The following is a 22,835-nucleotide window of genomic DNA, read 5'->3' as shown; positions in this document are numbered from 1 at the left end:
GATTGCTGTTGCCCACCCACCCTTCAAATGAAACACCACACAAGTTATGGGTTAAACTGGGTCTTTATTTACACAACAGCTGATCTGCACCATTACATACATCATAAAGCACTGGTTGCCTTGAGCTTGCAAAGCAAGCTTTCTGACAGGGCAAATCCACCCCGGCTCGGGCCAGATCCAGAAACTTCCAGACCCGTCATGGCCCGCACACCAGTACGTAAAGGGGATGACGCACATACCCCCGATCAACGACTGCGAAGCCTTAGGGCTGGTCGTATGCTTCCCCAACCCAAAAGAGGCCCCCAACCAAGCTACCCGGACTGCCAAGCCTCTAAGCAGCCCAACTGAGGACCACCCTCCATAGCTGATATCTCAGGGTGCTTGCCAGTTCCAAATTCTTTTAACACGTGCTTTTCCCTCCTTCCCAGTCAGGGCCTAACCAGTGACACCAGGCCTATTTATGCCTCACCCCCTTTGACCATGTGGAGCAGGCAAAAAAAGGTCCCCTCTATGGCCAATCAGAGTGAGACCCAAAAAATTCCTGCTCAGTCCCATAACCGACGACTAGCTAATCTCACATGGTCTTGCTTTGGAAGAGACTGATCCGGTAATGGCATTTGCCCCTCTACCTGGCCAGCTCGTCACCTCCCCGATTGGCTAGATCTCCTGCGCCATATCTTAATAGGCTCATTCAACCCCTCATGGTTTCATTTGAGGAAATGGGGTGTGGCCAATCTCCGCGGCTGCTCTATGGCACCCACCCGTTTTTATTTGATATTTTATATGGACATGTTGTATGCTACCATGAGTTTGGTTCTATTAGGGAGGGTGGTTGATACAAATAAATACATAGATAAAGAAATATTAACTTTAGTTTTCACGTTGATGTCTCCTATCGTCTTGCATTCTTCCAGAGCACAAGTCCCTTTCTAAAGATACCTATTAAGGCATCCTTCACTTGTTTGTTCCTCAGGCAATATATGAATGGGATAAGAAGAGGGGATATAATCATGTTAAGGACAGCCACTGACTTGCTGAAGTCTACCCTGCTTGTGCCTTTTGGCTTTACATACAAGAAAATGCAACTGCCGTATGCGATGGAGACCACAATGATGTGCGAGGAGCAAGTGGAGAAGGCCTTCTGCCTCCCTGCAGTTGACGGGATGCGCAAGACGCTAAAAATAATATGGCCATAGGACACAAGATTTACTGCCAAGGTCCCAATGAGAGACAGTATAGCCGACAGGAAAGACATGAGTTCCACTAGATTTGTGTCTGCACAAACAAGCTTGAGTAAAGGTCCATTGTCACAGAAAAAATGGTTGATGGTATTTGAGCCACAAAATGACATCTGGAATAACGCAACTGCTGGACCGAAAATTAGCAAAAATCCTACAATCCAACAGCAAAGCACTAACAATGAACAGATTCGATCATTCATTATGGTTGAGTAGCGGAGGGGGTTGCAGACAGCCACATACCTGTCCACAGACATTACTGCCAGCAGAAAGAACTCTGTAGTTCCCAGGCTGAAGCATAGGTAACTCTGGGTGAAGCAAGCAGCTACAGAGATCGTTTTCTGGCCCGTAGCCATATTGGCCAATGCTTTGGGAATGATGGTGGTGGTGTAACCAATCTCCACAAATGCAACATGCCGTAGGAAGAAATACATTGGGGTATAGAGACGATGGTCCACCAGTGTGATTGCAATAACGAGTAAGTTTCCCATGATGGTCAACATATATGTGCTGAACAGTAGGAGAAATATCAAGATTTTAAGCTTATAGTCATCAGTCAAGCCCAAGAGTATGAATTCCTTCACTCTGGTCCCATTTGCCATTTCGAACAGCTTCCTAAAAATAATGCAGAGTAATCAATTTTTGCGGTAAGAAATGTTACCTGTTCTATTTTCACTGTCTGCTTTTGCAATTGAATAAACATGATCATAGGTGACATAATTAAGATATATACAGGGACACAGAACATGAATGGAACACCAGTCCTCATCACAGATTCCTCCCAACACAGCACAAGATTCAATAGGAGGCATAAGTTTATGTGTTCGAAATGCCAATCATTTGCAAGGGATGGGAATGGGTACTGCAATGCTAATCATAATGTAGTATATCTTTATCTACAAGGAATGTTTCTGATCTGGCTTCCTATAGCGAAATCGGATTAAGAGCCCTTGCGGCTCGGGCCAATGGCCCATCAAGACCAGCATCCTGTCTCGCACAGTGGCCAACCAGTTCCGGAGGTCCCGCATCAGGGCACAGAGGCTGTGGCTTCCCATGATGTTGCCTCCTGGAACTCGTATTTAGATGTTTACTGCCTCTGAATGCAGAGGTTCCCTTTAATTACTACAGCTGGCAGCCACTGATAAACCTCTAATCCTCTAAACCACTCTAATCCTCTTTTAAAGCTGTCTGTGTCTGAGGCCATCGCTACATTCTCCAGCATCAAATCCCACATTTTAATCCATCTTTGTATTTCATTTTGTCCATCCTGAATATACTGTCCATCATCTGCATTAGATGCCCTAAATTTCAATATGTTCAGAGGGGGCAGTGTTCCCTCTAAGTCAAGTTAGAGGGACGGTGGCTCAGTGGTAGAGCATCTGCTTCGTAAGCAGAAGGTCCCAGGTTCAATCCCCGACATCTCCAAAAAGGGTCCAGGCAAGTAGGTGTGAAAAACCTCAGCTTGAGACCCTGGAGAGCCGCTGCCAGTCTGAGAAGACAATACTGACTTTGATGGACCAAGGGTCTGATTCAGTATAAGGCAGCTTCATATGACCTAGCTCACAGGGTTTTTTTAGCCTCTGCCTCACACATTTTTGTCTTACTTCAGGAAAAATGGCCCCAGAGCAAACTAATTTAGAGGGAGCATCGGGAGGGGAGACAAAAATCTCTTTGTCACTCCACCTCACGCGTAATTTATCATGTTCCCTCTTTGTTGTCTCATTTCTGAACTGTAAACACCCAGGCACTTCAGCCTTTCCTCAAAAGAAAGGTGCTCCGTCTCCCTTATCATATTGGTTGGAATCTTCTGATTAACTTATGTGAGGATAGAAATCAGTCATCTACAAAGCCAATTTCAGAAGAAGGTGTTTTCATCAGTACAGAACCAGCATTCCCCTTTCAAATTATCATCATTTTTGCTTATCTAAGTGGAGACAGACTGTCTGTGTGAGAGTCCCAATGGGAAGTTTGACCCTTGGCATGTAAAATGTCCTAGACTTCAGAACTTGACTCGCAGTCTATATCATTGCCACTCATTCATTAATTCCTTTCTTAGGTTGACAAAGTAAATCTAATAATACATAACCTTTACCTCCTAACTGACAACAGTTTTCCAAATCTGGTGAGATCTCAAAGAGTCATGCTTCTTTATCTTGTCTAATACAGATCATTTAAGTTATAGAAACTGGAATACTGGATTCTTATTACACCTGTTTTGAGATACAAGTTGATAGGAAATGGTGATTTCCTGTGAGAAACACCGGGGAGAAGAAAGGGCAAGGGTCTCCACTCCAACCACCCTTCCAGCCCTCTATCCTGAATATACTGTCTATCCTGAATATACTGTTCATCATCTGCATTAGACGCCCTAAATTTCAATATGTTAAGAGGGGGCAGTGTTCCCTCTAAGCCAAGTTAGTGTGACCTAGCTCACAGGTTTTTTTAAGCCTCTGGCTCACACATTTTTGTCTTAGCTCAGGAAAAATTGCCCCACAGCAAACTAATTTAGAGGGAGCATCGGGAGGGGAGACAAAAAGCTCTTTGTCACTCCACCCCATGCGTAATTTATCATGTTCCCTCTTTGTTGTCTCGTTTCTGAACTGTAAACACCCAGGCACTTCAGCCTTTCCTCAAAAGAAAGGTGCTCCGTCTCCCTTATCATATTGGTTGGAATCTTCTGATTAACTTATGTGAGGATAGAAATCAGTTATCTTCAAAGCTAATTTCAGAAGAAGGTGTTTTCATCAGAACAGAACCAGCATTCCCCTTCCATATTATCATCATTTTTGCTTGTCCAAGTGGAGACAGACTGTCTGCGTGAGAGTCTCAATGGGAAGTTTGACCCTTGGCATGTAAAGTCCTAGACTTCAGAACTTGACTCGCAGTCTATATCATTGCCACTCATTCATTAATTCCTTTCTTAGGTTGACAAAGTAAATCTAATAATACATAACCTTTACCTCCTAACTGACAACAGTTTTCCAAATCTGGTGAGATCTCAAAGAGTCATGCTTCTTTATCTTGTCTAATACAGATCATTTAAGTTACAGAAACTGGAATATTGGATTCTTATTACACCTGTTTTGAGATACAAGTTGATAGGAAATGGTGATTTCCTGTGAAAAACACCGGGGAGAAGAAAGGGCAAGGGACTCCACTCCAACCACCCTTCCAGCCCTCTATCCTGAATATACTGTCTATCCTGAATATACTGTTCATCATCTGCATTAGACGCCCTAAATTTCAATATGTTAAGAGGGGGCAGTGTTCCCTCTAAGCCAAGTTAGTGTGACCTAGCTCACAGGTTTTTTTAAGCCTCTGGCTCACACATTTTTGTCTTAGCTCAGGAAAAATTGCCCCAGAGCAAACTAATATAGAGGGAGCATCGGGAGGGGGGACAAAAAGCTCTGCCACTCCACCCCATGCGTAATTTATCATGTTCCCTCTTTGTTGTCTCATTTCTGAACTGTAAACACCCAGGCACTTCAGCCTTTCCTCAAAAGAAAGGTACTCCGTCTCCTTAATCATATTGGTTGGAATCTTCTGATTAACTTATGTGAGGATAGAAATCAGTCATCTACAAAGCCAATTTCAGAAGAAGGTGTTTTCATCAGTACAGAACCAGCATTCCCCTTTCAAATTATCATCATTTTTGCTTATCTAAGTGGAGACAGACTGTCTGTGTGAGAGTCCCAATGGGAAGTTTGACCCTTGGCATGTAAAATGTCCTAGACTTCAGAACTTGACTCGCAGTCTATATCATTGCCACTCATTCATTAATTCCTTTCTTAGGTTGACAAAGTAAATCTAATAATACATAACCTTTACCTCCTAACTGACAACAGTTTTCCAAATCTGGTGAGATCTCAAAGAGTCATGCTTCTTTATCTTGTCTAATACAGATCATTTAAGTTATAGAAACTGGAATACTGGATTCTTATTACACCTGTTTTGAGATACAAGTTGATAGGAAATGGTGATTTCCTGTGAAAAACACCGGGGAGAAGAAAGGGCAAGGGTCTCCACTCCAACCACCCTTCCAGCCCTCTATCCTGAATATACTGTCTATCCTGAATATACTGTTCATCATCTGCATTAGACGCCCTAAATTTCAATATGTTAAGAGGGGGCAGTGTTCCCTCTAAGCCAAGTTAGTGTGACCTAGCTCACAGGTTTTTTTAAGCCTCTGGCTCACACATTTTTGTCTTAGCTCAGGAAAAATTGCCCCACAGCAAACTAATTTAGAGGGAGCATCGGGAGGGGAGACAAAAAGCTCTTTGTCACTCCACCCCATGCGTAATTTATCATGTTCCCTCTTTGTTGTCTCGTTTCTGAACTGTAAACACCCAGGCACTTCAGCCTTTCCTCAAAAGAAAGGTGCTCCGTCTCCCTTATCATATTGGTTGGAATCTTCTGATTAACTTATGTGAGGATAGAAATCAGTCATCTACAAAGCCAATTTCAGAAGAAGGTGTTTTCATCAGTACAGAACCAGCATTCCCCTTTCAAATTATCATCATTTTTGCTTGTCTAAGTGGAGACAGACTGTTTGTGTGAGAGTCTCAATGGGAAGTTTGACCCTTGGCATGTAAAACGTCCTAGACTTCAGAACTTGACTCACAGTCTATATCATTGCCACTCATTCATTAATTCCTTTCTTAGGTTGACAAAGTAAATCTAATAATACATAACCTTTACCTCCTAACTGACAACAGTTTTCCAAATCTGGTGAGATCTCAAAGAGTCATGCTTCTTTATCTTGTCTAATACAGATCATTTAAGTTACAGAAACTGGAATATTGGATTCTTATTACACCTGTTTTGAGATACAAGTTGATAGGAAATGGTGATTTCCTGTGAAAAACACCGGGGAGAAGAAAGGTCTCCACTCCAAACTCCCTTCCAGCCCTCAGCTAAAGCCTCTCACGATACTTTTCTATATGACAAAATGTCAGGAGGCTGCATTTCCCAGGTCAACCATTACTGGTTTCTGCTTGTGTGTGCATTTTGACAACAAAAGATGTTTATGGCATAAATGATGTTTAAAGCTATGTATCAAATCAATGCACCTTAATTCACTATCCAAATATGAGATTTTCACAGAACACTTACCATGTAAAATCTTCATGGGCTGTTGGACAATGAGATTTCCCCCCCTGTTTTCCTGGCCTATTGCCTTATTGTTCTTGATGTTGTATTTGTATTTATTCCTTAAGTGTATGTTCTAGAGGCTAGCTTGCAGACTCTTCAGTTACTGGGTTCTGAAGTTATTAAGCTTTGAAATGTTATAAAATTATCATCCTTCAGATTCTCCAGATGCTGTTCTCCACTTTTTCGGACCAGCAGTAAAAACTGAGGCCGCCTCTGAGAAGTGGCACATTCACATACCTAAGAATATATCTTTTGTCAAGGGACCCATGGGATATCCACTGTACTTCCTCCACAGAGCACAAACACAATTATGTATCTCTGGAAGATGAGCCCCTCAGGTCAGAAGGTTCCCAATAACAAACACAAATTTGAGCAGACTTCGGAGGATGGTGGAAGACAGGAGGGCTTGGCATGACTTTGTCCATGGGGTCGCAAAGAGTCGGACTCGACTGTGCGACTGAACAACAACAAACAGAATAACTCCATGCTATGTCAGTTTCATCTCAACGATATAGATTTTCCTTGTGTGTTCTATGTGGCCATTGTTCTGGTATCCAAATGAGAACTGAAGCTATTTGGCTGTTCTTCGGTTCCCCTCTGTGAATTTTGATGGACATTTTCTGAGTCTTTGAATCCCCCTCTCTCAAGAGTTGCTAAATCTTCTGGGAATGCATCCAAATCTAAATACCTCCTTGTAGTAAATCTCACATCTTCCCATGGTAGAACATGGAGACTTGTCAGTGTATGTGTGAGTGTGTGAAAGTGTAGAATTGTACAGTAGTAATGTAACTGAATCAAAAGCTAATTTTACAGTTATTTGGTAAATGGGCTTTCAGAGAACCAGGCACATAGCTGGAAAACTTTAGTTGGGGGGGCAGGGGATAAGATTTTAGGTGGGGGGCATACGGGATCCAAAATGACATCACAAAAGTTTTTTTAAAAGAAAATAAAAACTTGGGCAGCTGGCTGCAAGACAAATAAAAACCTTGAGCTGCAAAAGGTTGTAAGAGTCCCTCCCCAGAAAAGGCTGACCGAATCCCACTATTTCCCGCATCTCTGCAACTGCTCCTTTTAGGTTTGGGGGAACGAGAGAGGAGAGGGTTGCAGGTGAGCTTAGGCATCTGAGAGTTCTTTCTCATCCAGGAGGGGTAGGAGCAAAGAGAAAAGGGGGAAGAAGTGCAAACAAGAGCCAACAGACCGAGGACTTTGGCTGGGAGCTTTCTTTCATATGCATGCCAGCCAGCCAGTGCTGTGTGCTCAGAATGGTGCATCTCTCAGGCAACCAAGCTGCTGAGGGGTACCGGGTCAGAGCACCTGCCTCAGGAGCGAGAGAAGAAGCGTCAGGGCAAAGAAGGAAAGAGAATGAGCACCTCCCTCACTGCTTTTGCTACTCCCACTGCTGCTGTTTGCAGGTTTGGGGATGTGAAAATGAGAGAGGAGAAGGTTATGGAAGCTGCTGCTCTTCCTCCTCAGTCCAGGAGTGCGAAAGTGGTGGTAGCAACAGGAGGCAGCTTGGCTCTCCATCGCTCCACTTGTGGGCAATGCGGGACTGATTGGAGTGGCCCGAAAGGTCCCATAGAGGTCTGAATGGTGGGACCTGGACACCCATGCCCCTGGTAGCTGCGGGCCTGCACAGGACTAACTTCGAGAGATGTCAGCCAATTGCTCGGGGAGCTGATACAAGTCCTCTGGGTGCCAGATTCAGCCCCCCAGCCGCATGTTTGCACCACTGGTTTAGATTATTTGACCGCATCTGGAGATTTCATGTGTTGAAATGTAGCGGATAAAGATCATAACAATGCCCAATAATGCACACATAATGAATGCTCCAAATATAAGTTTGAATGCCATAGATCCATTCCATTATGGATGAAGTGTTCCTCTAGTTTAAAAAGCCTTCCACCTATGAAAGCATGTCCTCTAAAGGCGGAAGAAGCCCCCCCCCCCATTAGCAGAAGCCATCCATAAGAGCCGATTCAGAAACTGAATAATTCACATTCAGTATCGCATCATCGGGCATCTTTTACAAATATCTCAGCATTTCATAATCAGCACTTCATGTTCAAAGCAATTTGGAGACAAATCGGATTGAGCTTAAGGCTGGATTTTTTTTTAAAAAACCCCACATGTCGTAGTAGTCTAACATATGTTGTGATGGCCTGCATTTTTTAAAAGGCTTAGAAGTGCTGTACCAACAACTAAAGGACTGTGAAGAGTTAATTCACGGAATTAACAGAATTTTGTGACTCAACCCTTCACAGTAATTTAATCGTTGGTACAGCACTTCTAAACATCTTCCAAAGAATGGTCCACCACACAGGTCTTTTAAAAAGAAGTTATGTAACAAAGAAATGCGGTAAAATTAGTCCCTGAGGAGAACCAAATACATTGGAAGGGATTCAAAAAGCCTGGAAAGTCACACATGTTAACATCCCACCCCCACCCGCAGTAGTGTCGAATTTTCATATCGATGTCATGTTTGGTTGAGGACAGCAACACTCCCAACTTGCCACACTGGGCTTTCTTTGTGGCAGGAATTCCTTTGCATATTAGGTTACATCCCTCTGATGTAGTCAATCCTTCAAGAGCTTACAGGGCTCTTCTTACAGGGCCTACTGTAAGCTCTTGGAGGATTGGCTACATCTGAGGGTGTAGCCTAATATGCAAAGAAATTCCAGCTTAAAAAAAAAGCCCTGGGCAGACACACCTCCCTGCCCTTTTCCATCAATGAGATAGTGCTTCTGTTAGCCTTTTTGTGTCATCTTTTGTTAGACTGCTGTTGCCCACCCACCCTTCAAATGAAACACCACACAAGTTATGGGTTAAACTGGGACTTTATTTACACAGCAGCTGATCTGCACTATTACATACATCATAAAGCATGAGTTGCCTTGAGCTTGCAAAGCAAGCTTTCTGACAGGGCAAATCCATCCCGACTCGGGCCAGGTCCGGAAACTTCTGGACCCTACCCGTCATGGCCCTTAGGGCCGGTTGTATGCTTCCCCAACCCAAAAGAGGCCCCCAACCAAGCTACCCGGACTGCCAAGCCCCTAGGCAGCTCAATTGAGGACCCCCCATCCATAGCTGATATCTCAGGGTGCTTGCCAGTTCCAAATCCTTTTAACACGTGCTTTTTCCTCCTTCCCAGTCAGGGCCTAACCAGTGACACCAGGCCTATTTATGCCTCACCCCCTTTGACCATGTGGAGCAGGCAAAAAAAGGTCCCCTCTATGGCCAATCAGAGTGAGACCCAAAAATTCCTGCTCAGTCCCATAACCGGCGACTAGCTAATCTCACATGGTCTTTCTTTGGGAGAGACTGATCCGGTAATGGCGTTTGCCCCTTTACCTGGACTGTCTGTCACCTCCCCAATTGGCTAGATCTCCCGCGCCATATCTGAATAGGCTCATTCAACCCCTCGTGGTTTCATTTGAGGAAATGGGGTGTGGCCAATCTCTGCGGCTGCTCTATGGCACCCATCGGTTTTTATTTGATATTTTATATGGACATGTTGTATGCTACCATGAGTTTGGTTCTATTAGGGAGGGTGGTTGATACAAATAAATACATAGATAAAGAAATATTAACTTTAGTTTTCACGTTGATGTCTCCTATCGTCTTGCATTCTTCCAGAGCACAAGTCCCTTTCTAAAGGTACCTATTAAGGCATCCTTCACTTGTTTGTTCCTCAGGCAATATATGAATGGTATAAGAAGAGGGGATATAATGGTGTTAAGGACAGCCACTGACTTGCTGAAGTCTAACCTGCTTGTGCCTTTTGGCTTTACATACAAGAAAATGCAACTGCCGTATGTGATGGAGACCACAATGATGTGCGAGGAGCAAGTGGAGAAGGCCTTCTGCCTCCCTGCAGTTGACGGGATGCACAAGACGCTAAAAATAATATGGCCATAGGACACAAGATTTACTGTCAAGGACCCAATGAGAGTCAGTATAGCCGACAGGAAAGACATGAGTTCCACTAGATCTGTGTCTGCACAAACAAGCTTGAGTAAAGGTCCATTGTCGCAGAAAAAATGGTTGATGGTATTCGAGCCACAAAATGACATCTGGAATAATGCAACTGCTGGACCAAAAATTAGCAAAAATCCTACAATCCAACAGCAAAGCACTAACAATGAACAGATTCGATCATTCATTATGGTTGAGTAGCGGAGGGGGTTGCAGACAGCCACATACCTGTCCACAGACATTACTGCCAACAGAAAGAACTCTGTAGTTCCCAGGCTGAAGTATAGGTAAGTCTGGGTGAAGCAAGCAGCTACAGAGATCGTTTTCTGGCCCATAGCCATATTGGCCAATGCTTTGGGAATGATGGTGGTGGTGTAACCAATCTCCACAAATGCAACATGTCGTAGGAAGAAATACATTGGGGTATAGAGACGATGGTCCACCAGTGTGATTGCAATAATGAGTAAGTTCCCCATGATGGTCAACATATATGTGCTGAACAGTAGGAGAAATATCAAGATTTTAAGCTTATAGTCATCAGTCAAGCCCAAGAGTATGAATTCCTTCACTCTGGTCCCATTTGCCATTTCGAACAGCTTCCTAAAAATAATGCAGAGTAATCAATTTTTGCGGTAAGAAATGTTACCTGTTCTATTTTCACTGTCTGCTTTTGCAATTGAATAAACATGATCATAGGTGACATAATTAAGATATATACAGGGACACAGAACATGAATGGAACACCAGTCCTCATCACAGATTCCTCCCAACACAGCACAAGATTCAATAGGAGGCATAGGTTTCTGTGTTCGAAATGCCAATCATTTGCAAGGGATGGGAATGGGTACTGCAATGCTAATCATATTGTAGTATATCTTTATCTACAAGGAATGTTTCTGATCTGGCTTCCTATAGCGAAATCGGATTAAGAGCCCTTGCGGCTCGGGCCAATGGCCCATCAAGACCAGCATCCTGTCTCGCACAGTGGCCAACCAGTTCCGGAGGTCCCGCATCAGGGCACAGAGGCTGTGGCTTCCCATGATGTTGCCTCCTGGAACTCGTATTTAGATGTTTACTGCCTCTGAATGCAGAGGTTCCCTTTAATTACTACAGCTAGCAGCCATTGATAAACCTATAGTCCATGAATCTGTCTAATCCTCTTTTAAAGCTGTCTGTGTCTGAGGCCATCGCTACATTCTCCAGCATCAAATCCCACATTTTAATCCATCTTTGTATTTCATTTTGTCCATCCTGAATATACTGTCCATCATCTGCATTAGACGCCCTAAATTTCAATATGTTCAGAGGGGGCAGTGTTCCCTCTAAGTCAAGTTAGAGGGACGGTGGCTCAGTGGTAGAGCATCTGCTTGGTAAGCAGAAGGTCCCAGGTTCAATCCCCGACATCTCCAAAAAGGGTCCAGGCAAGTAGGTGTGAAAAACCTCAGCTTGAGACCCTGGAGAGCCGCTGCCAGTCTGAGAAGACAATACTGACTTTGATGGACCAAGGGTCTGATTCAGTATAAGGCAGCTTCATATGACCTAGCTCACAGGGTTTTTTTAGCCTCTGCCTCACACATTTTTGTCTTACTTCAGGAAAAATGGACCCAGAGCAAACTAATTTAGAGGGAGCATCGGGAAGGGAGACAAAAATCTCTTTGTCACTCCACCCCACGCGTAGTTTATCATGTTCCCTCTTTGTTGTCTCATTTCTGAACTGTAAACACCCAGGCACTTCAGCCTTTCCTCAAAAGAAAGGTGCTCCGTCTCCCTTATCATATTGGTTGGAATCTTCTGATTAACTTATGTGAGGATAGAAATCAGTCATCTACAAAGCCAATTTCAGAAGAAGGTGTTTTCATCAGTACAGAACCAGCATTCCCCTTTCAAATTATCATCATTTTTGCTTATCTAAGTGGAGACAGACTGTCTGTGTGAGAGTCCCAATGGGAAGTTTGACCCTTGCCATGTAAAACGTCCTAGACTTCAGAACTTGACTCGCAGTCTATATCATTGCCACTCATTCATTAATTCCTTTCTTAGGTTGACAAAGTAAATCTAATAATACATAACCTTTACCTCCTAACTGACAACAGTTTTCCAAATCTGGTGAGATCTCAAAGAGTCATGCTTCTTTATCTTGTCTAATACAGATCATTTAAGTTATAGAAACTGGAATATTGGATTCTTATTACACCTGTTTTGAGATACAAGTTGATAGGAAATGGTGATTTCCTGTGAAAAACACCGGGGAGAAGAAAGGGCAAGGGTCTCCACTCCAACCACCCTTCCAGCCCTCTATCCTGAATATACTGTCTATCCTGAATATACTGTTCACCATCTGCATTAGACGCCCTAAATTTCAATATGTTAAGAGGGGGCAGTGTTCCCTCTAAGCCAAGTTAGTGTGACCTAGCTCACAGGTTTTTTTAAGCCTCTGGCTCACACATTTTTGTCTTAGCTCAGGAAAAATTGCCCCAGAGCAAACTAATTTAGAGGGAGCATCGGGAGGGGAGACAAAAAGCTCTTTGTCACTCCACCCCATGCGTAATTTATCATGTTCCCTCTTTGTTGTCTCGTTTCTGAACTGTAAACATCCAGGCACTTCAGCCTTTCCTCAAAAGAAAGGTGCTCCGTCTCCCTTATCATATTGGTTGGAATCTTCTGATTAACTTATGTGAGGATAGAAATCAGTTATCTTCAAAGCTAATTTCAGAAGAAGGTGTTTTCATCAGAACAGAACCAGCATTCCCCTTCCATATTATCATCATTTTTGCTTGTCCAAGTGGAGACAGACTGTCTGCGTGAGAGTCTCAATGGGAAGTTTGACCCTTGGCATGTAAAGTCCTAGACTTCAGAACTTGACTCGCAGTCTATATCATTGCCACTCATTCATTAATTCCTTTCTTAGGTTGACAAAATAAATCTAATAATACATAACCTTTACCTCCTAACTGACAACAGTTTTCCAAATCTAGTGAGATCTCAAAGAGTCATGCTTCTTTATCTTGTCTAACACAGATCCTTTAAGTTACAGAAACTGGAATATTGGATTCTTATTACACCTGTTTTGAGATACAAGTTGATAGGAAATGTTGATTTTCTGTGAAAAACACCAGGGAGAATAAAGGTCTCCACTCCAAACACCCTTCCAGCCCTCAGCTAAAGCCTCTCATGATACTTTTCTATATGACAAAATGTCAGGAGGCTGCATTTCCCAGGTCAACCATTACTGGTTTCTGCTTGTGTGTGCATTTTGACAACAAAAGATGCTTATGCCATAAATGATGTTTAAAGCTATGTATCAAATCAATGCACCTTAATTCACTATCCAAATATGAGATTTTCACAGAACACTTACCACGTAAAATCTTCATGGGCTGTTGGACAGTGAGATTTCCCCCCGTTTTCCTGGCCTTATTGTTCTAGATGCTGTATTTGTATTTATTCCTTAAGTGTATGTTCTAGAGGCTAGCTTGCAGACTCTTCAGTTACTGGGTTCTGAAGTTATTAAGCTTTGAAATGTTATAAAATTATCATCCTTCAGATTCTCCAGATGCACTTCTCCACTTTTTCGGAACAGCAGTAAAAACTGAGGCCGCCTCTGAGAAGTGGCACATTCACATACCTAAGAATATATCTTTTGTCAAGGGACCCATGGGATATCCACTGTACTTCCTCCACAGAGCACAAACACAATTATGTCTCTCTGGAAGATGAGCCCCTCAGTTCAGAAGGCTCCCAATAACAAACACAAATTTGAGCAGACTTCGGAGGATGGTGGAAGACAGGAGGGCATGGCGTGACTTTGTCCATGGGGTCGCAAAGAGTCGGACTCGACTGTGCGACTGAACAACAACAAACAGAATAACTCCATGCTATGTCAGTTTCATCTCAACAATATAGATTTTCCTTGTGTGTTCTATGTGGCCATTGTTCTGATATCCAAATGAGAACTGAAGCTATTTGGCTGTTTTTCGGTTCCCCTCTGTGAATTTTGATGGACATTTTCTGAGTCTTTGAATCCCCCTCTCTCAAGAGTTGCTAAATCTTCTGGGAATGCATCCAAATCTAAATACCTCCTTGTAGTGAATCTCACATCTTCCCATGGTAGAACATGGAAACTTGTCAGTGTATGTGTTAGTGTGTGAAAGTGTAGAATTGCACAGTAGTAATGTAACTGAAGCAAAAGCTAATTTTACAGTTATTTGGTAACTGGGCTTTCAGAGAACCAGGCCCATAGCTGGAAAACTTTAGTTGGGGGGGGGGGCAAGGGATAAGATTTTAGGTGGGGGGCATACGGGATCCAAAATGACATCACAAAAGTTTTTTAAAAAGAAAATAAAAACTTGGGCAGCTGGCTGCAAGACGAATAAAAACCTTGAGCTGCAAAAGGTTGTAAGAGTCCCTCCCCAGAAAAGGCTGACCAACTCCCACTGTTTCCCGCATCTCTGCAACTGCTCCTTTTAGGTTTGGGGGAACGAGAGAGGAGAGGGTTGCAGGTGAGCTTAGGCGTCTGAGAGTTCTTCCTCATCCGGGAGGGGGAGGAGCAAAGAGAAAAGGGGGAAGAAGTGCAAACAAGAGCCAACAGAGCAAGAACTTTGGCTGGGAGCTTTCTTTCATATGCATGCCAGCCAGCCAGTGCTGTGTGCTCAGAATGGGGCATCTCTCAGGCAACCAAGCTGCTGAGGGGTACCGGGTCAGAACACCTGCCTCAGGAGCGAGAGAAGGAAGCCTCAGGGCGAAGAAGGAAAGAGGATGAGCACCTCCCTCACTGCTTTCGCTACCCCCACTGCTGCTGTTTGCAGGTTTGGGGATGTGAGAATGAGAGAGGAGAAGGTGATGGTAGCTGCTGCTCTTCCTCCTCAGTCCAGGAGTGCGAAAGTGGTGTTGGCAGCAGGAGGCAGCTTGGCTCTCCGTCGCTCCACTTGTGGGCAATGCGGGACTGATTGGAGTGGCCTGAAAGGTCCCACAGGGGTCTGAATGGTGGGGCCTGGACACCCATGCTCCTGGTAGCTACAGGCCTGCACAGGACTAACTTCGAGAGATGTCTAAATGCTAACAGCCCAGTCAGCTAAATCTGAGGATAGTTAACTATGGTGACCGGAACTGTGAATGAGTGAGACGGATCTTTCTACAAACCTAAAAAAAAAAAAAAATCCTTAGGTTTTGCCCTCAAACCATAGACTGTCCCTTATGTGAGGATGTCACTTCTGGATGATGTCATCATTCTGGGGACATTGCACAGCAATGTTGCTTCCTTGTTGTTCAGTCGCACAGTCGAGTCTGACTCTTTGCGACCCCATGAACAAAGTCACGCCAAGACCGGTGGGGTATTCCCTGCTGGCCAGCTGGTCGGTGGCTGACAGAACCCCTGAAACCTGGAGGAGCCTCCTTCTGGACCTGGAAATTGGCAATGGTACCTGCCTGTTCGTTACTGTTTAACAGCAGCCACTCTATGAAAGCCAGTGTGGTATCGCAGCTAGAGCTTCATTGTAAGGTCTGTGAAATCCAGGTTTGAATACCCATCTTGCTGTAGAGCAGGGGTGGCCAATGGCAGCTCTCCAGATGTTTTTTGCCTACAACTCCCATCAGCCCCAGCCATCAGCCATGCTGGCTGGGGCTGATGGGAGTTGTAGGCAAAAAACATCTGGAGAACTACCATTGGCCACCCCTGCTGTAGAGGCCCATGGGGAGCTAACGGACCACTCACACACTTTAAGCCTAACCTATCTCACAGAGTTGTTATACAAATGAAAAGGAGTCAAGAATAATGGGAACTACTTCAGTCTGCGGGCTTTCTTTGCCATCGTAAACAAACGTTTTTGTTTTCCTTTTGAGTTCTACAGACTTCCTCTGTGTAAATTTATGACCGATCCCCTAGTCAGAACCTTGAGATGACTTCCCCAACTGGAGAAAGGTGTGGTATAAATGAAGTAAATAAACAACACATATAGCTGAATATGACAGAAACAGGCCTGGCATGTCCATTGGGCAGCCATTGGTGGCTGCCTGGGGCACCTTCTCCCACCCACTCTTGCTCCTAAGTGGATGGAAATAGTCTGTTTGGAAAAAGCAGCACGGCTCCCAGTCTCAGTGTGTGTGCCACCGCCACCCACTGTCACTCTGCCTCTTGCTCTGCCAGATGCAATGGTGGGTAGTGACGGCATGCGCACTGAGACCAGAGGCCTCGCTGCCGCTGTACTCGCCCTCACTGGGGCATTGGGTGCCAGGGTTTTGGGGCAGTGGTGGCGGGGTTTTGGGGCAGTGGTGGCGCCTTGCCTGGAGCACTGGCCTTGGGCCAGCATCCTAATGCCACTGCTGTTCACCCCCACCTCCCAACTCCAGGAATTCCCAAAGCTGGAGCTAAGAATTGAATTCTGTAGCTGGAAGATCGGTTATGATTTCAGGAGGTCTCCAGTATCCACTTTTAGGTTGGCGGCCCTAAAATGTGAGAAGGAAGCAGGAAAAGAGTGAGGTTATGGAGGCTTTCAAAAAAGGGAAAGAGGAAATACTGTGGGAGGTGGAAATGAGATGCCCCTCACAAGTCCTTGCAGGTTCCACCTTCTCATTTATAAAAAAAGTATATATTCTGCATCCTCTGGATGGAGATGTAGAGTAGATTTCCTCCCCCCCCCCCCGCTAACAAAACACATCATCTGCTTGTGTATGCGACAGCAGATAAAAACTTGATAATGAATCAATTTTATTGTTTTCTTATATTTTTATATATCCGAGGGTCCATAAATCTGTCAACTACAAGAGCAAACTACATATCCCTAGTGCATTCTGTGCCCCAGAAGTGACTTACTTAAACAAACACAGTCTCAGCTTGCTGAGGAATTCTGAGACTCGTTCCTGGAGGCTCCAGGTCCAGAAACTAGAGCTCTTTCTATATTCTCAATATTCACAGTGGTCAGGGTTTTCTTTGTAGCAGGAACTCCTTTGCATATTAGGCCACACACCCCTGATGTAGCCAATCCTCCTGGAGTTTACAGTAGGCCCTGTAGTAACAGCTCTGTCAGCTCTTGGAGGATTGGCTACATCAGCGGTGTGTGGCCTAATATGCAAAGGAGTTCCTGCTACAACCCCCCCCCCCTGACAGTGGGAGGGCCACCTTTAGCTTCTCCATTGACTTAACCATCTACCACCAGTGACTCTCAGGGCCTCCTGCATTTTCTTGTTCCTGAAACTGTATATGCAGGGGTTCAACAAAGGGATCACCACCATGTTGAGAATGGACACCTCTTTCTGAAACTCAAGGTATCTTTCTTGCTGTGGTTGGATATACACAAAGATACAGCTGCCATACAGCAAGGTGACAATGAGAAAATGCGAGGAGCAAGTGGAAAAAGTCCGATTTCGGGCCTTAGCAGATGGAAGCTGCAGCACTGTAGAGATAATTTTGATGTACGAAACCACTATGATCAGCAAGGTGCCCAACAATACAACAATCGCGATAATAAGATAGAACGATTCTATGAAGTGTGTATCAGAACAGGCCAAGTGAATCAGTGGTGCACTGTCACACATAAAATGGTCAATGGTGTTGGGTCCACAAAAAGGAAGGTGGGTTAAGAAAAGGATGGGTGTTAAGGAACACAGGAAGCTAAACAGCCAGCAGGTGACTACCAACAGATGACAAAGTCGGTCATTCATGACCATGGGATATTGGAATGGATGGCAAATGGCAACATGGCGATCAATGGCCATCACGGCCAACAGGCAAAATTCTGTGATGCCAAGAAAATAAACAAAGAACAGCTGGGTGAAACAAGCTACTGATGAGATTGCCCTCCACCCAGAAAGGAATTGGAGGAGCATGTTGGGAACAGTGATGGAAATAAAGCCAATTTCCACAATGGAGAAGTTCCTCAGAAAGAAATACATTGGCGTGTGCAGGCTGTCATTCAATATAGTTATAAGAATGATGGTAATGTTTCCTGATAGAGTCAAGAGATAGAGCATTAGCAGCAAAAAGAAGAGGAGAATTTCTATCCAGAGGATATCAGGAAATGCCAGTAGCAGGAAATAGCTTACAGTGGTTTGATTTTCCATAGCAGTTGATCTGCTATCTTCTGAAAACAGCTTGTCATGCAAGAGCCATGTATGCTGCTGAGAAAAAGACAAGGAGAAAAAGCCATTATCTGAATAAGTGGAGAAATTATTATTTGGATAAACATGTGGAGCAGAGGTCCAACAGTGGCTAATAGCCACAAGGTATAGATGAAACTCTCTGTCTGGGACACATAATGCTCTTTATTCTTGGTGCTTGGGGGGCAGCAGTGGGAGGGCTTCTAGTAACCTGGCCCCATGAGTGGACCTCTTGATGGCACCTGGGGTTTTTTGGCCACTGTGTGACGGAGTGTTGTACTGGATGGGCCACTGGCCTGATTCAACATGGCTTCTCTTATGTTCTTATGCAAGACAAAGGTTTTAAAATGCTGCTTGGGACAGAGAGTCAGGAAGTTCAAGATTTAATCTTCATAGCTTATGTGATTGGCTGCTCTACTTGCTCTTTGATTGGCCAGCATCAGTTTAGAAGGGAAATAAAACAGCTGATCAGGAGGGAAATTTTTCATTTACTTTTGGAGTCCCTTTTGGTCTTGGTCTGAAATCTAACCTCTGGATCAGTAGCTGGAGGGGATTTGGCTTCTGAGGGAAGAGGCTTTGGGAGTCAGTGATTCCTGTCAGGGAATTGTCAAAAATGTACTCCTATAGAGATAAGAAGAAGGACTCTAAAATATATTAAAACTGCCCTGAGGGATAATTCAGATTCTTAGTCAAGAAAGCCACAACACTGCTTTATACAGACATATAGCACTGGAAGAAGAATTTGGCAGGAGGTTCAAGGAGTTAGAGAGAATGCCCAGACAAGCCAAATAGGAAAATTATTGCTTCTCAGGGACACGAAGGATAATTTCTAGCCAGTAGGAAGGGGTTGGAAACAGAACCCTGGTCTGTGCCAAAAGCTTATTTAGTATATAACCAGCATGATCTCCATCCCTAAAAGATGCATTCTTGAAACTTAAGCTTAGAATCTTGGATATTGAAATGCAAACATTATATAGCCTGGCCAACAAAACTTGCTCCCCGCTGAATTTTGAACTTCCTCTTTCTGTAGGGAAATTAGCGTCATATTTCTCCTCTCTGCAAGCACCACAACAACGGTGTGCTTTCTCGTTAACGAGATGCAATGCATTACCATCTGCTATTTTATTTGGCATATTTAACAGGATTGCTTACTCTGCCAGACATTGTCTTTGTAATTCCCAAATGCATCGAAACTATCTCCCATGTATTATTGAATTGTCCCCTTTATGATGATATTCGTCGTATATATTTGAAAGATATTTTAGCAGATATGTTGAGCTGTGCTGATTCAGGCAAAGTCTACAGACTTTTAAATGACACCTGCTCTGAGTTAACTTTAATGGTTGCCGAATTTCTTCAACAAGCCATGGAAATCCGACAGAGACTGGCTCTGGAATGACCATATCTTATTTGTTTTATTCATTTAATTTTGTTAAACTTGAAATTACATACGTTTTACTCATTTTATGTACATTAGCTCCCCTGCGTACTCTATTTTCCAGGATTTTATATTACTTACATTGTTATTTGTACTGCTAAATCCGTTTTATGCCAATAAAGGCTTGTTGTTGTTGTTGATAAAGGGGGAAAGCTCAGACACCTCAATAGTTACTTGAAAGCTATAATATCTGAAGGGAAAACCTAGATCTTCTAAAGGAGAAACCTAGAAGCACTAAGACAAAGCCATTCTCTAGGAAACTGTATTTGAGGTTCTTTGTAACAGCTGAAATATATAAGCAAAAACCTCGCTTGTACGTTCAAAAACAGCAGTTCTGTATAGTTTAGAAAGTTTTACCTCAGCAACCTCTATCCCTTGAATCCTCATATTCATATATTCCCTCCGTTTATTAAAATCTTTATTTTCTTGAGAAAGTTAATTTTGCCTCACATGCCATTTCATGGGGGTATTTTAAAACAAGACAGCTCCTGTATTCCTCCTAGTTCCTGTGTTGGGTCATAAGCCTAAACTAATATCTGTGACGGGCTGGGACAGTTAAAGTTTATGACAGTTAAAGAAAAGGGACAGTTAAAGAATTGCATTGGTACTGAAGGGCAGCTCAGTCACTGAGGGGAACAAAAAATATTTTGGAGGAAAAATCTGCCTGGGAATGGAGAAATGTCAGGGGTCAGTCATCAGGACTCCGTTGTAAGGGGGAATGGTTTTAAACAACTTGGGAAATAGAAATAAACTGTAATTTAACCAAGGGGTGAGTTAGGTTCACAAAGTCAGTGATCAGCTCCAGGAAACTTGAACTGCCACAGGAAACTCTCTGAATAAACATTGTTGCTATAATTTGAATACTAAGTAAAACACCTCATACAACTAAGAATACCTGAAAATAAGTTTTAATAACATAATTCTGCCTGCTCAAAGAAGTGAATTCTGTATTATTCACAATTTTTACCTCATCAATCCCAATCCCTGACTCACCTATTCAATTTCCTACCTGTTGAATAAGCTTGTTAAGAACATAAGAGAAGCCATGTTGGATCAGGCCAATGGCCCATCCAGTCCAACACTCTGTGTCACACAGTGGCCAGTGTGTATACACACACACAGTGGCTAATAGCCACTGATGGATCTCTGCTCCATATTTTTATCCAATCCCCTCTTGAAGCTGGCTATGCTTGCAGCCACCACCACCTCCTGTGGCACTGAATTCCACATGTTAATCACCCTTTGGATGAAGAAGTACTACCTTTTATCCGTTCTAACTTGACTGTTCAGGAATTTAATTGAATGCCCACGAGTTCTTGTATTGTGAGAAAGGGAGAAAAGGACTTATTTCTCTACTTTCTCCATCCCATGCATAATCTTGTAAACCTCTATCATGTCACCCGACAGTCGACATTTCTCCAAGCTAAAGAGCCCCAAGCGTTTTAACCTTTCTTCATAGGGAAAGTGTTCCAAACCTTTAATCATTCTAGTTGCCCTTTTCTGCACTTTTTCCAATGCTATAATATCCTTTTTGAGGTGTGGTGACCAGAATTGCACACAGTACTCCAAATGAGACCACACCATTGATTTATACAGGGGCATTATGATACTGGCTGATTTGTTTTCAGTTCCCTTCCTAATAAATCCCAGCATGGCGTTGGCCTTTTTTATTGCAATCGCACTGTCTTGACATTTTCAGTGAGTTATCTACCATGACCTTTTGCTTTACTGTTCTTTTGCTTTACTGTTAAACTGTCATTTCAAAAGGGAAATAAAAAAGGGCTCCAGTTTTCCCACAAGTTTCTGGGGCTGGACTAAAAGCTAAGTGATATTCTGTGGGGCAGAGTGGGACAGAAATTATCTCTACAATATCTATTATTTACATTCTATGAAGGACTGCTCAGTCACAGCAGGAAATCAAAGAATTTTAGTGGGAAATTTCACTTCAGTGTGGGGAAAGAGATAGAGGTCAATCATAGCTTCCAAGATCTCATGATATGGGCTAGCTGGATCCGCCAGGTCAGGATGCTGTAATGTAGTGGTCCCCAACCTTTTTGGCACCAGGGACCAGTTTTGTGGAAGACGATGGTTTCTAGATGAAACAATTGTTCACTTTATTTCTATTAATTTGGTGTGGTGGTTAAGTGTGCAGACTCTTATCTGGGAGAACCCGGTTTGATTCCACCCTCCTCCACTTGCAGCTGCTGGAATGGCCTTGGGTCAGCCATAGCTCTTGCCGAGCTGTCTTTGAAAGGGCAGCTTCTGGGAGTGCTTTCTCAGCTTCACCCACCTCACAAGATGTCTGTTGTGGGGGTGGGGGGGGGGGAGGTAAAGGAGATTGTGAGCTGCTCTGAGATTCTGAGATTCGGCGTGGAGGGCAGGATATAAATCCAATTTATTATTACTTCCATTACTACTACTACATTGTAACATGTAATGAAATAATTATACAACTCATGGTCCGGTTGCTAACAGGCCACGAAACAGTACCGGGGGTTGGGGACCCCTGCTGTAATGCATGCCATTTGGCAAATGTACACACACACAAAGTGAGTTCTTTTATTACTTGTAAGATTAATCCTTCTGCTGTCTTAAAGATGGCCTGGACTTCTAACAGGATCTACCTAATTTGAACACATACTACCTCTTCTGAAACACTTTCATTAGCTCCCACTGTACTTCTAAGTTCATTTTTAAGGTGCTGGTGCTTACCTTTACAACCTTTCCTGGCTTGAGGGCCACATTCTTGAAGGAACTCTTTCCATTTATTAGTCTGAATGGCAACTAGACTTTGCCCCAACAGTTTTTGCCAAATATATTTTCATGTCAGCCTCAGCATGGTCACAGAAGTATTGTCTATCTTCCCATTTGTGTCTTTCTCACTTAATCCTCCTCATGCCCTCTCTTCTATCATAAAACACTATGGAATCTTCCTTGAGAAGACA

The 22,835-nt window shown here is 43.5% G+C and overlaps 3 protein-coding genes and 1 non-coding gene across 4 annotated transcripts; 1 reads left to right on the top strand and 3 right to left on the bottom strand.

Annotated features, from left to right (window-relative positions):
- Positions 1 to 892: 892 nt before the first annotated feature.
- Positions 893 to 1,840, bottom strand: LOC132583032 (olfactory receptor 6E1-like). Its single transcript, XM_060254698.1, has one exon. It carries the CDS (start codon positions 1,838 to 1,840, stop codon positions 893 to 895), a length of 948 nt encoding a protein of 315 aa, XP_060110681.1.
- Positions 1,841 to 2,596: 756 nt separating this feature from the next.
- TRNAT-CGU (transfer RNA threonine (anticodon CGU)) lies at positions 2,597 to 2,663 on the top strand. The gene has a single exon. It is a non-coding gene; the product is annotated as a tRNA-Thr (tRNA).
- A 7,337-nt stretch (positions 2,664 to 10,000) lies between these two features.
- On the bottom strand, positions 10,001 to 10,948 carry LOC132583031 (olfactory receptor 6C74-like). Its single transcript, XM_060254697.1, has one exon. It carries the CDS (start codon positions 10,946 to 10,948, stop codon positions 10,001 to 10,003), a length of 948 nt encoding a protein of 315 aa, XP_060110680.1.
- A 6,529-nt stretch (positions 10,949 to 17,477) lies between these two features.
- On the bottom strand, positions 17,478 to 18,416 carry LOC132583030 (olfactory receptor 6C74-like). Its single transcript, XM_060254696.1, has one exon. The coding sequence runs from the start codon at positions 18,414 to 18,416 to the stop codon at positions 17,478 to 17,480; it is 939 nt and encodes a 312-aa protein (XP_060110679.1).
- Between the last annotated feature and the right edge of the window lie 4,419 nt (positions 18,417 to 22,835).

The sequence above is a fragment of the Heteronotia binoei genome, chromosome 15 (assembly GCF_032191835.1).
Source record: "Heteronotia binoei isolate CCM8104 ecotype False Entrance Well chromosome 15, APGP_CSIRO_Hbin_v1, whole genome shotgun sequence".
Taxonomy (NCBI): domain Eukaryota; kingdom Metazoa; phylum Chordata; class Lepidosauria; order Squamata; family Gekkonidae; genus Heteronotia; species Heteronotia binoei.
The sequence above is the reverse complement of the archived record's forward strand: the minus strand, read 5'-3'. Positions and strand labels throughout refer to the sequence as shown.